Source organism: Mytilus trossulus, chromosome 3, assembly GCF_036588685.1.
Source record: "Mytilus trossulus isolate FHL-02 chromosome 3, PNRI_Mtr1.1.1.hap1, whole genome shotgun sequence".
In the NCBI taxonomy this organism is placed as follows: domain Eukaryota; kingdom Metazoa; phylum Mollusca; class Bivalvia; order Mytilida; family Mytilidae; genus Mytilus; species Mytilus trossulus.
In genome coordinates this window covers 24,403,691-24,420,305 of record NC_086375.1, presented here as the reverse complement: position 1 = coordinate 24,420,305, position 16,615 = coordinate 24,403,691, and the positions used below count along the sequence as shown (strand labels likewise).

At 31.9% G+C, this 16,615-nt stretch overlaps 2 protein-coding genes across 2 annotated transcripts in view; both read left to right on the top strand.

Annotated features, from left to right (window-relative positions):
• The window catches only part of LOC134710848 (peripherin-2-like), a 36,640-nt gene extending 35,241 nt beyond the window's left edge, over positions 1 to 1,399 (top strand). The window contains exon 4 of the mRNA XM_063571254.1: positions 779 to 1,399. Within this exon, the coding sequence (XP_063427324.1) occupies positions 779 to 1,299 (521 nt within the window). The 3' untranslated portion in view covers positions 1,300 to 1,399. The remainder of the gene's footprint in view (positions 1 to 778) is intronic.
• Positions 1,400 to 7,167: 5,768 nt separating this feature from the next.
• Positions 7,168 to 9,045, top strand: LOC134710562 (uncharacterized). Its single transcript, XM_063570932.1, has 2 exons — positions 7,168 to 7,318; positions 8,651 to 9,045. The coding sequence occupies exons 1-2, from the start codon at positions 7,168 to 7,170 to the stop codon at positions 9,043 to 9,045; spliced, it is 546 nt and encodes a 181-aa protein (XP_063427002.1).
• The last annotated feature ends 7,570 nt before the right edge of the window (positions 9,046 to 16,615 follow it).

The window sequence follows — 16,615 nt, the reverse complement described above, 5'->3', positions numbered from 1 at the left end:
GCACACGAAACACCCACCTAAAACGATTTACTAGTAATTTTTAGTACTGAAAAGTATTTAATAAATTTTTTTATGATTCAAGCGATCACCAGAACCACGACTTTAGAAAATATGAATTTCTCTATTTTGTAGTCATTTCCTGTCCGTGTACTGATTCAATTTTTCTTTCATACGAAAACATATGACGCCGTTTTTTTTACATAAAAAAATCGCATAGTAATCAGAAACAGTAAAAAAATCGTAGTAAGCATTGACAAAAATACTAGATACCTAAGATCAATCTACAGGACATGCTTTTTAAATTTGAGTCAACACCTGAATAAAAACTCAACAGTGAAAACTGTAAGCAGTGAAAATTGTTATTAGTACGAAAACACATTACACGATGATACAATTTTGTATATATACGGCAGACGCGAATTTCGTCTAAAAAAGACTCATCAGAGACGCTCGAATACAAAAAAACTAAAGAGGCAAAATAAAAAACGAAATTGAAGAGCATCGAGGACCAAATATCCTTAAAGTTTAACCAAATACAATCATCTTTTTTTAAACACATGCATTTTCGTTGTTTTTCATAATCTCTGCATACGAATCTTTGGTTAATGAGTCCTTGGTTAGGCATTTGAAAAGTTAGTATCCAAAAATAACAAAGACAATGGTGTAAAAATAATATAAAGTAAATATTTCAACCTTGTTAATAAGTCAAATTTTGGACTGGATTCCTTTAGATAAAGATAATTCATTAATAATACAGAAGATTATTTTTTTTACAAAGAGAAGGTAAAAAAGAAAATTAAAGGTAAAGAAGATGACGATAAAGCTGAAGAGGATAATGACAGTGGTGATTTTGACGACGTAGGAGATGCTGGTGGTAGTGAAAAGAAAAAGAAAGACAAAAAAAAGACAAAGAAAGAAAAAGAAAAGAAAAATGACCAAGAAGAGGATGATGATATTGGAGATGATGATGACGATGGAGGCGGTGGTGGTATTTTCAAGAAAAAGAAAGACACAAAAAAGAAAAAGAAAGATAAGCAAGAAGAGGATGACGATGATGGAGACAAAAAAAAGGAAGACAAACAGAAGAAAAAGGATGAGAAAAAGGCACAGAAAGTTAAGGCAAAAAAAGAAAAGAAGGAAAAGAACGATAAAGAAAAAGGAAATAAAATGTCGTCAAAGTTTTCCAAAAAAAAGGCTGCCCCCAAAATGGCGTCTTCCAAAAAAGACAAATCTCCGAAAAGCAAGAAAAAATCTTTGAAAAGTACAAAAAAGTCTCCAAGAAGCATGAAAAAGAAATAAAAAAAGTGAAAAATCATCCCCATTGACATTATCTTTGGAACATGACAGATGATTCAACAAATTATGTTTAAAAAAGAAAACACCTTATAAATGTATTTCCAAACAGCTTGCAGCATTTTCCTGTGTATGACTATATATAAAACTTATTGTTCACAAGACTCATGTGGTTTTTATTTTGAATATTTTGTAAGTTTTGACACAAAAATGCCACAGTGACCAATATTTAATAAGCTCTGAGTTTCACATAAGGAAGGAATTCCAAAAACACATTTATTATTCGGAAGTTAAATGTTTCACTGTTAGTTTCTGTGAAAGTTCAACAGTCACGTAAGTTTTTTTTCCATTAAAGATGAAATTTGAGTTAATTGAACAAGGGAAGAAACAAACCCACGTCACATGTTTATGTATTAAATAAGGTTTTATATTTATATGCAGATATAAGAAGATGTGGTATGAGTGCCAATGAGACAACTCACCATTATAGGTTAAAGTACGGTCTTCAACAGAGAGCCTTGGCTCACACCAAATAGCAGGTTTTAAAGAGCCCCAAAATGACTAGTGAAGAAACCATTAAAACGGGAAAACAAACGGCATAATCTGTATAAAAAAAAACGAGAACAAGAAACACTGTAAACCACATCAACAAACAACAACTACTGAACATCAGATTTTTTACTTAGGAAATGTGCAAACAAATGATGTGGGTTTAAACGTTTTAAACGGTACAAACCTTCACCCTTATCTGAAACCATAGTGAAACATCATAACATAGAAAGACACACTATAGAATGTCAATTGAAAGGGCTTTACTGAATCAAAAGACACAAGTTAGCATACACTTGACGAATAAATTTTATCTATGACCCAATGTAAATACAAATTTAATAAGATACGGGATTGAAATTTAACCAATTTAGAAAAAAACAACCATAACCTTGAGAAAATGATGCCAAATAGAATAGTGTACACAGGTTAATGAAAATAATGTTATACAGTATAAATGGAGAACGGAAATAATGTTAACAAAATAAATAATGTTGTTGTTTATAATATGAGAACAGTACTGAAATTTTATAGTCATACCAAACATTTAATAGAGAAACGAGATATACTCTAAATAAGTAAACATGAATTAACAAAAAAGCATTACACATTGCATCAAGAAAAAAAGATTTTAGAGTACTCGCAGTAACTGAAAGCTAGTTAAGAAGGCAGAAGGATAGTTAACCTTAAAATTACATTTTACAAACACTGTTATTTCTAGTTACAGGAACTGCTACTAGTGTTTTAGTTTATGTTTTTTAGGTAAAAGTTTAAATACAACTGTTCTGTATTGCAAATACTTGTTTCAATTAGTATGGGTATAAATAAATCCAATTTTGAATGATGGCAATTTTATTTTAAAAGTTGTGTCCCATTGTTTATATGTAATTATATTTGGAACCTTTGTCTTCACATGAGACTGGGAGAAGATTACTATTTAATCTATCTAATACTTGATAGCTGCATGAAAAGTCTAATCGTTCAAAGAAGAATCTACTTTTCAAAGAGATTTTGCATTTATTTTTCTTTTCGTTTGAAAAGGGAGTTTTACAAAAATGATGAGGTAAAAGTGTAGGTAAAATAATGATAAATATATACTTGGTTTCAAATTATGTACGCCAGTCTCATCAGTGACACTCAAATAAAAAAGTCAAATAGAAACAATACAGAAAAAAGCTGAAATGCTGTGATCGAGGACCCAACATTCCGAAAGCTTGGAAATTACGGTTATGGTAATCTATTGTGGTAGAAAATCGAAAAATTAAAGTTTTGTAAACAGATAGTTAATACTTATGACCATATCAATGATAATTCATGTCAACATAGAAATGCAGACTACTGGCCTGTATGCGACTGATTAACATATCGATATTTAATTAAAAATCACAAGTAAACAAATTAAATCTTTAACAGTCATTTATATCTGAACAATATCTGAAAAGTCTGATTCTAAAAGCATTACATAGTGTTTAGAGTTAGTTCAAACACCTTTTTGTTGCCAATTTAGTACCGTATAGACATTTAACACAGGACGTCAATGCAGTTATGATCAGTGTCTTTTCAGATATGAAAGTGTTTTTTACTGGTAAACATCTTCTGATAAGTCTTAACATAGATTGAAAAGTTCTTAGTTGACTGGACGCGAATATTTTAACTAATGATGTCAACGGTTAACCGTTTGAACGAGGGAATAACGAAGACCAAAAACGCTAACCGGTTAACCAGACTTTTTTCAATTTTGATAGATTTGATATAAAATTGTAGTGAAATCATTAAATAGCTATGTTTTCTTGAAAAATTGTCGTCGTGTTAATTAATTTGACAGATCAATTGTCCAGTATAATGATTGCTATTGTTAATCCAAAAATATAAAATAAATTAGAACTTGTCTCTCCGCTCGAAGCAAGATCCTTAGGAAACATCATCAGACATATTAAATTCTTCGAGATCAAGAATGATTTTTCTTAATTTTTCAATCTGAAGTTGGTACAAACGCCTTAGTTGATATGATGTTAAACCAGGTTTAATCCACCATTTTCTACATTTGAAAATGCCTGTACCAAGTCAGGAATATGACAGTTCTTGTCCATTCGTTTTTGATGCGTTTTGTTTTTTGATTTTGCCATGTGATTATGGACTTTCCAAATTGATTTTCCTCTGAGTTCAGTATTTTTGTGATTTTACTTTTTTGATTATTAAAAGTCAAACTTCGCCAGAAATAGAATCTTCATAGACAAGCCTTATAAAAAAAGACAAACTTCAATTCATCGTATTATAAAAGCTTAAATGTATGACTTGGTTGAAAGTTTTCAAATTGACACTCATACCACATCTTCTTATATCTATGTGTAGTGTACTATAGATAAGGCCTTCAAACTTCACTTAAACTACCGGTTAATCGGTCGAACGATTATTCGAGTAAGCGGTTAGGCAAAAGTGACACTAATTTGAACAGCATTTAATTTACATGAATTGATAATTTATTGTTCGGCGATCAATTCACAAATAATCTTAAGGGAAAAAAATCAGTAAAACTTACGAAATTTTTTTGTTATAATAAGGCTCAGTCTGTTAAGGATGTATTCTTCTGACTTTTCAGTCTCGTTGAAATCTTGTTCATGAATTATTTCAAAAACATGTGATAAAAGTGGAAAATATCAATGAATTTTAAAAATATTATAATCAAACATAACTCTGTGAAAAATTGTGTATTTACAATAAATGGTTTTTGAGTAATCCAGTTTTCAAATCTTACGACCAATCAAGTCAGTATTTTAAGCCAAAATTTTGAGAAAATGAGTTAGGGATACAAAAAATGATTTTACAAGAATCATGTACATCTCATCTCATTTTGGTCTTTTCAAATTTCTTAGATATGTATTTGTTCAATCATTAATAACAACAAAAGTTGAAATAATATGCATTATGTTCTTAAAACTGAGAAAAATCACAAAAATACAAAATTGACAGCATGGTAAATTTTACACAAAAAAGCATCAAAATATGATAAAACTTTCTTATATTAACACTTACCTATAGTTATTTTAAGTAAAATTTATTCAGATTGGTCCACTTCATCTTTATAGAAAGTATGAAAAAAAGTTTAATTGTGGAACTGGGATTTTGTTCACGATAATAACACAAAAATAGGTAAAAATCGACGATTAATGGGAAAATCACCCAAATTGGGCATTTACAAAGGGCCGTATCATAAACAGAAGTGCACCACCATATGATTTTTTCTTCACCAATTATTTTGTTACAGTCTTCTTAACCCAAAAAACAGGTTAAGAAAAAAATAATAATTCTATAAATGTTTGGCTCCTCAGAGGTGTACATCCTTAAGAGCAGTTGCGATTTGAATAACCGTTTCAGATCAAAATTGGTTAACTACAGAAATTGCAATGGAAAGTTTATGCTGATGTGTATTGGTAGGCATTCGTCTTATTTTCAAACGTACCACATCTTGTATCTGTATAAATAGACATTTAAAACAATTAAATATTCATAAATTCAAAGTTCTCTCTGTACCAAGTTAGGAATATAACAGTTGTTATCTATTCATTGTATGTGTTTTAGCTTTTCATTTTGTCATTTGATAAGGGACTTTCCGTTTTGATTTTTTCTCGGAGTTCAGTATATTTGTGATTTTACTTTATTTTATATATTTTTTTAAATGAAGTTTTAAAAAAATTAACAGCAGAAGTATTGGTATTAATCCTTAATTTTTACAGTTATTTTGGCTCGGCAGGTACTTCTGTGATATGAATTATCATTATTTTGGTTATAGCTGTAAACAAGGAATTGTATATTTCAATTGTTTACAAAACTTTTTATTTTTCGAAATAATAAGTAACTTCTATCCCAGGAATTGATTACCTTATCAACAGTTGACAAATTTTGTTGACAGTAAGGTTATAATTATGACCATAGGCATATCAATGATAATCCATGTCAACACAGAAGTGTCGATTGCCTGGCTATAGTTATACCCTAGGGGAACTGTGGTTCAATTTATACCAATTTATAAAAGTGTAATCATTGATGATTTCTGCAACTGCTCGTGCGTTTTTCGTCCGGGGGTTTTACAACCAGCATAGCAGTCAGCACTTATAATAAAAAAAAATCTCATTAAATCTAAAAATCATTCATATTAACACTTAAAGTATGTATCAACAGCAGACATATATAGCCTTAGCCTGATACGTTTTTGGAACTTTGGTTTCAAATGTTCTTTACATTCATTATAGTTATCAGAGGTACCAGAGTTATAATCTAATACGCCAGACGTTTCATCTACATAAGAGTCATCAGTAACGCTCAAATCAAAATATTTATAAAGCCAAACAAGTACAAAGTTGAAGAGCATTAAGAATCCTTAATTCCAAAAAGTTGTGCCAAATACGGCTAAGGTAATCTATGACTGGGATAAGAAAATCCTTAGTTTTTCGAAAAATTCAAAGTTTTGAAAACAGAAAACTTATAAAAATTACTAAATTGACCATCTAACTACTTTGATGATGGTACCTTTGATGAGTCTTAAGTACTGGATTTATCAACCTGGTATCCTTGGCTATAATCGAAACAGATATTTCTCGTCTTTAATACTCGCTGAACCTTTTACACGAAAGTGTATATACTATATATAAACAAACTTAGACTGAAAAAAAATGTATTTTAATGAACTTTTTTAGCATACCAATGCATGAAATTTTGAATCATTAAAAGAATTTAATTCAAATTTAATTTTGCAATTCTAAGCAATTGGTTTTCTGTGTTCATTTGGCATTTGATAAATAAGCTTTACTAAATAAAAGATCATGTTAGGACAAGAGTGTTATTGACTGCTTAACCAGGCCAGGGAAGTATTTTACTGTCGATATATATCTTTAATGATTAGATTTACAATCCTGATGGACATTTTGTGATGATGTTTATATTTTTTACTGTAAAATTCCAATTGCCAGGAATTTTTTTACCTTTTATCGTGTAAATGGGTAATTCTACACAGGAATATAAGATCAAAATGAGCAGTATATACGTATGTAGTAGAAATTATCGAATAGTAGCTTCAAATAAGAATTGACCACCATGAGTAAACATACATATTAATGATAACATAAAGTGGCAAATAAACACATCATAGATACCAGGATTGCAATTTTATATTTGCACCAGAAGCGCATTTCGTCTACGAAAAACGCCTTGCGCCCCTTTATTAGCAGACTTGTTTTGCACTGTTATAAATTCCAGTTTGTGACCAAACTTAGAAAAGACCCGTATAATATTTTACAATGCATAAACTATATATTTCAGATTATAATGATGGTTTTATTAAGACTCATGCAGACATCTATCGGTAATGCTTGTGAGCAGGAAGATCCTGTAGGTATAGGCATCGCCTACGTTATACCCAATTGTCCATGCGCAATGTGTAGTACCGGAGATCCGATGAAATATGTGAAACATGCGAAAAGTAGGTTAAATGATTATTTTATATATTTAGATTCACAAATATAAAAACCAAATAATTTAGCAAACTACACAGTATAACGAACACAAAAGAAATGGAACTATTAAGCAACGACAAAAATACAACAACGAATTTTAATAATGAAAACAAGACTTAAAACTAGACAGCGAAAGTTAAACGAAAATGTATATTCACCCGTAAATATTTCCTCTAGAAGGATTAACAGCTAAAAATCGGGAGATATGGTTAGGTGTTTTAATGTCAAAACCGTGAATACTATCCATAAGAATCAAAACGATGTTGATGTTACCACTATAGGTCACTGTATCGACCTTCAACAATGAACAAAATCCTCATCACATAACAAGTAATTAAAGGACCGACATGCCAAATTGTAAAATATTTCAAATAAAGCCAACAACGATATGATTTATATGAAGAAGAAAAAACGATTCACAACAACGAACGACAACCACTGAATTACTGACATAGGACTGAATGGAATTGTCATGTTTACGGGCGCCAATAACTACATAACAGAACTAAATAATCAGTTGAACACAAAACAAATCAATTTGAAAGTATAATTATTTATTTTTTCATAGTATAAAAATATATGAAAAGGTTCCTAGCGTTTAGATGCAGCCGTTCTCCTACCAGTCATATTTATATTATTTCATATCTCAAAACGATGAGGTCTGCAAAACTTGTTGATTGATCCTATGTCGTAATTGTTAAACAATTATAGAACATTTGCACTGTGTAGTATATCTGAGGTAGTTAATGCACACTTAAGCTGTGAACTATCCAGATTATAGCACTGTCAGGACAAAAAGATAATGCCTATGTCAATTGTACGGTGTTACATGCATATAAGGGTTTGAAATATATATTTATTTACATTCGTGTGACATGCACATGGATAGTACTGTTGCCTCATGGGCAATTATGCCTTCTTATTTTCATATTTATATTTTACCTAACTGCTAAGAAGTACTGAAATAAACATTCCCCTTTCTCATACATATGATATTCTTTTGCACTTTTGAAGAGAAAATCAAAGGTAAGAAAAAACCAAAAGATGAAACTGAAACTGATGGCGATTAAACAGACGAAAGTGGCGATGGTGGCGTCGAAGAGTTTGGAGGTGGATAACTATGGCATTTTCAAAATTAGCATCGACTTTTATTGAAACCTAAATGGGAACTGTATTTTACTCGAAAAGAGTTTAGAGATATATATGATTATGTTTCATCTTACTGTAAATAAAGTTAATGTTAATCCTCAACCTGTTCCGTAGCTTATTTTTTATGATATCCTTTTGCACTTTTCAAGAAAAGATCAAAAGTAAGAAAAAACCAAAAGATGAAAGCGAGGATGATAATTCACCAGAAGAAAGTGATGATGGTGGTGGCGGCGGTGGTGGTGGTGGTGGCGGCGGTGGTGGTGATAGTGATGGCGGAGACGATGATGGCGGTAAAAAGAAAAATAAAAAAGACAAAGAGAAAGAGAAACAAGACAAGAAAGATAAGAAGAAGGAAAAGAAAGAAGAGAAAAAAGCCAAGAAAAGCAAAAAGAGAGAAGAGAAAAAAGCAAAGAAAGAAAAAAAGAAATCACAGAAAGCCGAGAAAAAGAAAGCAAAATCTTCAAAAAAGAAGTCTCCAAAAGCTAAGAAGAAACCAAAAGCCAAGAAGAAATCACCTAAAAGGAAATCGAAGAGGCGAAAGTAAACTTTTAAAAGGCTGAAAAAGTGTTCATTGATTATTTTAGTTCAACAACATCCACAATTGTGTAACGTACTTGTATATAAATGAATGTAAGGAGATATGCTGTTTATGATTTATTCATTATAACCTGTGCAATGGTAATGGAAAGAATTATAATATGATAAATAAAACAAACAAACAAACAAACAAAAAAATAAAACAAAGCATAACAACAAACCAAGAAAATAAACCAAACCAAACAATGCAGAAAAAAAGCAAAATGAATATACTGAAGGAACATACGGCTTATTACATGTAGATAGACCATAAACCATTCAAACATTATCTTATAGATATCAACTTCCCATCTTTACCTTTATTGTACATAGAAAGTCTTGCAACGCGGTAAAAAAACTGGAATAAGACACATCACCTTACCCTGACACATTAAGCAAACTAGTGACAGACTGCCTGTTCAGCCGAGAAGAAACACATAGATATTTTGAAGTTCTTGGTCTAAAACAGGTCGAGGATTGTATCAAAATCCAATCTCTTTCTTCAATTAAGCAAAAATTGCCACCATGCGTCATTATATGTAAAATAGAGTGGGAAAATGAATAAATTAGAAAGTCGTAGAACCACAGACAATATCATGATCAGAACAAACAAAAAACAAGACACACAAAATACATCAAACTACTACGTACGGTACACCACTAATGATAGAGCAACACGAAACAAAAGAAAAAGAAAACCAGGGGCCGGTTTCACGAAGCTATCCTAAGACATGTCATAAGACATATCTTAGGACATGTCTTATGATCCTCTTATGACTATCCTAGGACATATCTCAGACCTCGTCTCGAAGCTGTCTTAGGATGATCTTAGCTAAGACATCCTAACCCTGTCTCAAGTTCTTTAAATTTTCAAATATAAATATGATTTACGGAAAAAAATCGTGTAAATGTAGTATGTCTTACCATAAATTATTCTAAACGTATTGATTAATATAAATGACATAATTTGCAAAATAAATATAAAAAAGTAAAAGTCATTTATTTATAAATTATCTTCAAACAATACATCAATATAAATGTGAAATTTTTAATGAAAAATTAAGAAAACAAGAATATAAAATGATATTTTTTTTTGTACAAGTGAGTTGAATTCAATTTCGACTTTATTGGTTATAAAAGGTTAAGGGATAAAATCGTGCATTCTAGATATCAATTATACATCGAATTTACATTGTTGACAAATTATGATAATCCGTCAATCTAGAAAAATTACGTTAAAAGCAGGAACAGGAGAATAGATAATAAGATATTTTTTTCAAAATTAATATAAAAAATAAGTGTAATTTGTATAAATAAACATATAACTATCCTAAGACCATCATAAGACACCTCTCGCGTTGTCCTAACTTTATGACCAACTTTAAGAGATGTCCTAATTTAGGACCACTTTGTGAAACCTACTTAGGACTAAGATATGTCGTAAGACCATCCTAAGACATGTCTTAGTCCTAAGACAGCTTCGTGAAACTGGGCCCAGGGTAAGTACTCCAGTTCTCCGGAAGGGTCGACAGATCAGCAAGTGAAATGGAGGACATAAGTTCAAAATCAAAAGAAACTTTTTAAGGTAATATCAGAGGAACAAAAAAAGAAAGTTGCATGATTTACCGAAGCTTATAACGAAAAGAACATTCCTGATTTTTTTAACCAAGACACGTATGACCAAACTGCCCAAGTCAAATAATAAAATCTTTCATTCTTACCCCTCCCCGATTATTAAAATTAAAATTTTGTCAGTTACGAAGTACTAATTAACAATTGCATAGTATGCTCGCCAACAGAATTATTGATCAATTGTTATTTTTTCATGTCAAGTATCAGATATTTCATGTATGTTCAAGAACAAATTCACAATAAAACAACAAGAAGGTCCTGCAAAATTGATCAACCGGATGAAGGCGTAATTCATGGACTGCAATTTTATAATGATGTTATATTGGATAAAGACAAAAACTTAGCATGCAACAGGTCACCTATTGACCCAAATAAGAGAGTCATTGCAAGGTGTCTTACCAAGCAGCCAAGAAGACCTCTCCCAAAACGTGGCATCGTATTTAATGTCCCAGTTCTGCAGTACATGAAGCATCTCTGTATGCATTCAAAGCATGAAACGGATATTTTGCTTTTTAAGGGTTTCCTACAAACCAGAATAAGACCAAAAGTTAACATAATCATGTCTATCTCCCAGTCACCTATGGTACAAAAGTAACGATGCACAATTACTTCACTGTAAGATATACCGCCAAAACAAATGGGTAATGTTCAGGATGGAAAATAGTATTGAGAAAGGAAATGGGGGATATGTCAAAAAGACAAACAGTAGAAACAGCAAAAGGGACTTCAACGCAGAGAGAAAATCCCGCATCCGGAGGCGGGCCTCAAATGGTCCATAAATAAAAATATACACTAGTTCAATTAAAATAGACGTCACACTAAACTCCAAAACATATAAATGAACAAAAAAACACACAAAAAAACATGAAAGGAAACCAAATGCCAGAAGCTAATGATTTGGAACAGGCGCATAAAAGCTGTGGGGTTTAACATGTTTTGTGAGATATCAACCCTTCCACTATACCTCGAGCCAATGTAGAATAAAGAAATATACAGCAATATGTATAGAAAAACTCAGTTTAAAATAAGTCTGAGTCCGATGTCAGATTAGGTAACAAAAGAAACTAAGCACAATGACATTGAAGCGTAAATTAACAAAGAACTTCTAGCAGTTTCTGACATGCCAGATCCAGACTTCAAGTTATCTGAGTGAAAAATTAGTCATCATGGTCCATAAATAAAAATATACACTAGTTCAATTAAAATAGACGTCACACTAAACTCCAAAACATATAAATGAACAAAAAAACACATGAAAAGAAAACAAATGCCAGAAGCTCCTGATTTGTAACAGGCGCAAAAATGCGTCTGGGTTTAACATGTTTTGCGAGATATCAACCCTCCCACTATACCTCGAGCCAATGTAGAATAAAGAAATACACAGCAATACGTGCAGAAAAACTCAGTTTTAAATAAGTCTGAGTCTGATGTCAGAATAGGTAAAAAAAAAAAAGAAAGAAACTAAGCACAATGGCATTGAAGCATAAATTAACAAAGAACTTCTAGCAGTTCCTGACATGCCAGATCCAGACTTCATGTTATCTGAGTGAAAAATTAGTTATCATCATATGAAAATCGAGCACAATCCTTCCCGTAAGGGGTTTAGTATCATTCAATCATAAAATCAATGAAAAGAACATAACACGTATCATGCAAGCAATTGGTACTTTTGTGCGGACATGAATTATCATTGATATGGTCATATTTATAAATTAACTGTTTACAAAATTGGAAATTTTGCAAATACTAAGGCTTTTCTACCTCAGGCATAGATTACCTTATCTGTATTTGGCAAAACTTTAAGGAATTTTGGTCCTCAATGCTCTTCAACTTCGTACTTAATTTGGCCTTTTAACTTTTTTTTATTCGAGCGTCACTGGTGAGTCTTTTGTAGACGAAACGCGTCTGGCGTATATACAAAATTTATCATCTATGATGAGTTAATTTCAAATTTATATGTTTATTACCGATGCAAAGACCCTATGAGGGAATCAGTATTAATACCATGGTACAGAAAGTGTCGTCATTCTAAATGACCTGAATACAGCATCGTAACTATATCCCTTCTGAATACGTAGGTTTACAGGTTTCAAATTAGTTGGCTTTTGAGATGAATGCCGACATTGTATGTGCTTTGTAAAGAATCTTACCATAAAAGATTGGCTGTAAAATACCTGACCATTCTAAACGTACGCGATATCTGCATGTTAACTTATATTTACGCAAGATGTCTTTGAACCCATTATAAAATTTAGTTATAATGTTTTGACTAGTTTACGATATCGAAACTTCTGATGTAATAATTTTTCAGTAATACAGAGACTTCTTTCGTTAAAATCAAAATTAAATCGAACAAGTTGCAGTATATAAACACCATAAGATGTTGACAAGGGAACGTGACTATTACAATAGGAAATGAAAAATTATTCTGTTATAAAATTTGTATATTAACAATAATGCTTTATTAGTAAATTTATTTGACTGTTTTGCAATTTTATAGACGCATAATACGCTGAGGACTTTTCTATTTCGATCTTACAAACTAGCAAACTACCAGTTTATCGTTGATTGATTGTTTGATCGATTACTAGTAATTGACTGATTTTTCGCGTTTAGCGCCACTGCTTGTGGATTTTTCGTCCCCGAGGTTATAACCAGCCCAGTAGACCGCACTTTGGTATTGACATGAATATCAATTATATGGTCGTTTTGTAAATTTTCAGTTAACACAAATATGAATTATTCGAAAAACTAAGAATTGTGTGATCCAAACATAGATAACCTTAACCGTATTTGACATAACTTTTTGGAATTTAAGGGTCCTCAATGCTCTTACACTTTGTACTTGATCTTTATAACAATTTTTAACTGAGTGTCACTCATCGTCTGGTGTGTCTTATGAAGACGAAACGCGCGTCTGGTGTATTAAATTATAAGCCTGGTACCTTTGATAACTATTTACACCACTGGGTCGTTGCCACTACTGGTGGACGATTTGTCCACGAGAGTATCACCAGCCCAGTAGTCAGCATTCGGTGTTGTCATGAATTTCATTTATATAGATATAGGAAAATGTGGGATGAGTGCCAATGAGACAACTCGCCTTCCAAATCACAGTTTATAAAAGTAAACCATTATAGGTCAAGGTACGGTCTTCAACGCAGAGAACTGGCTCACACCGAACATCAAGCTATAAAGGGCTCCAAAAAAATTACTAGTGTGAAACCATTCAAACGGGAAAACCAACGGTCTTATCTATATATATATTTATGGGAATTTGTGTTATAGTTTTTATTATATATATATATATATATATACATATTGTTATGCGTTTACATTTCTACATTGGCTAGAGGTATAGGGAGAGGGTTGAGATCTCACAAATATGTTTAACCCCGCCACATGTTTACGCCTGTCCCAAGTTCAGGAACCTCTGGCCTTTGTTAGTCTTGTATTATTTTAATTGTAGTTTCTTGTGTACAATTTGGAAATTAGTATGGCGTTCATTATCACTGAACTAGTATAAATTTGGTTAGGGGCCAGCTGAAGGTCGCCTCCGGGTGCAGGAATTTTTCGCTACATTGAAGACCTGTTGGTGACCTTCTGTTGTGGTTTTTTTTTCTACGGTCGGGTTGTTGTCTCTTTGACACATTCCCCATTTCATTTCTCAATTATATAATATACAACTCGTCTAAACATCAACCCAACAATTTAAGATCTGTGCTTTCGCAAATTTTTTGTTCTTCCCTCGCCGGCATTTGAACCCATGCTACTGAGATATCGCGACACCAAATCGCCTGCACTGTAACCGGTGCGCTAGACCACACGACCACCTTGGCTTCACAATAATAAAGTTTTCGGTCGTAATACAGTACATGATATATAAGGCATGGAGATGTTATTGTTACAGATCAGCTCAATAGTAAAGGATCCTACAAATTAATGCAAGATACAGTCACAGAAATATATATATATATAAAACGAGAAACGAAGAACACTTATGAACTACATCAACAAACGACAACTAATGAACAACAGATTCCTGACTCAGGACAGGTGCAAACAATTGCAGCGGGTTTAAACGTTTTAAAACCTTCACTTTTATCTGAAACAATAGACCACTTTCGAGTTCATCCGTCACCGGCAAAAACTCGTCAATTATGCACGCCTTTATGACGTCATTTACCAGATATGGGGTCGCCTGTATCCCTGCACTATTTACGTTCATCAAGCGTCTTAGTGATCGTCTTTGTGCAGGATAAACTAGAAATAATGGTTACTCTGTAGGAACTTACTGACAATTCCCTTATGACAGCAGTGTTTTGAGAATTCAATTTGCCGAATAATTCGTACAATGTAGAATTATAGTTTTCCAACTACTCGCTCAACATTGAAAGGGAAGTGACGACGCCCCTAAACGCACAAATGACGGTGATAAAGGCGCGTATAATTGACGAGTATTTTCCGGTGACGGATGAACTCAAAAGTGGTCATCTGTGAAAAAGAAAGGCGTACTGTTAAAAGCAGTGAGCACTTCGGTGTTGACATGAATATCAATTATCGTGTCATTTTTATAAATTTCCTGTTTACACAAATATGAATTTTTCGAAATGCAAAGAGTACAATACAAAGTTTAAAAATCAACAATTCAATCAAGGTCTTTTCTGTAAAAGTAAGAATAAAAGTTAATGTCCTACTTTAAATGTTCCCGCAATTCCTGTAACTTCATCGAAGAGGCAATAAAACTATGTTGTAAAATTGATGGACACTCAGTTATAATCAATAATTTACGCAAATGAAGAGAAAAAACATTGCATTTATTCAGTCCACAAAATTTATGAGAAATAAAAAAAGTAGTAACTTAAAGATATTGCATAGAAAATAATAATAAATAAAGTATGAATAGAATGTCAAAGGATTACAAAAAAGACCTAAAGAAGAATAGACAATTTTCAAACATGATAACATATCCGAAACGCTACGTATTTATCACAATAAGTTTCCGAGCACACCGATCTATGCATTATGCCATGAGATTTTTCAAAAAAGGATTATCGTTTTAATAAACCAATATCATTATAAATAAAATGACTGAAGCACAATTATTGTAGTGTATCTAAAACTTTAAAATTATTTGTTTACATTTGGCAGATTTAATTGGTATTTAATAGAAAGATCTAAATGATAGCATGAAAGCTTTCATGTTTACTTTCTTGTAAAAAGACATAAAATGGAGACACAAATTTCAAAGAGTTTCAAAATATTATCTTTGAGTAGCCCTAAAATCTTTAACTTCAAATGAAATAAGTACATTTTGATTGAATCTTTATCAGAAATAATGTTTTTATGTTCCAACATGCGATGTGTCGATTCAGATAAATATAGCACATGTTGAGTAGATCGAGGATTAATATCAAAGCTAAATAAAAGCATCAGTAGTATAGTGCTGTTCAAAAGTCATAAATAGATTGAGAGAAATCTAATCCGGGTTAAAAACCAAAACCGACGGAAACACATCAACTATAAGAGGATATCATTTTATATTTGAATGCAATTTTTTCCATCAAAAACGAAAAGAGTTTTTAACTACATATTTTACAAAACGGCAAAATACAGTTAAATTCTCTGAACTTATGTCAAGTACAAGAAAACCAGTTCTGAAGAAGCTTTGTTCTTTTATAAAAAAATATAAATACTAGTGTTTGTACTCCTGGCTTGTAACTTTTGTAACCTCTCTCGCTTGTTTTGTACATATTGTAAATATTTATTGTTGTATTTGTTATCTCTGTACCGATGTAATGCATTGGCTTTATGAGAATAAAAAAAAGAGGAAAACAACAGAACAACAGAACACTGAGTGCAACAAAGAACAAACGACAACGCAACATACAGAAAAACGCACTATT

Bases quoted from the DNA above. Each gene is read 5' to 3' on its own strand.
- LOC134710562 (XM_063570932.1), top strand. From the start codon at position 7,168: ATGGTTTTATTAAGACTCATGCAGACATCTATCGGTAATGCTTGTGAG. The intron at 7,319-8,650 runs GTAGGTTAAATG...GCACTTTTCAAG, and splicing joins ATATGTGAAACATGCGAAAA to AAAAGATCAAAAGTAAGAAA.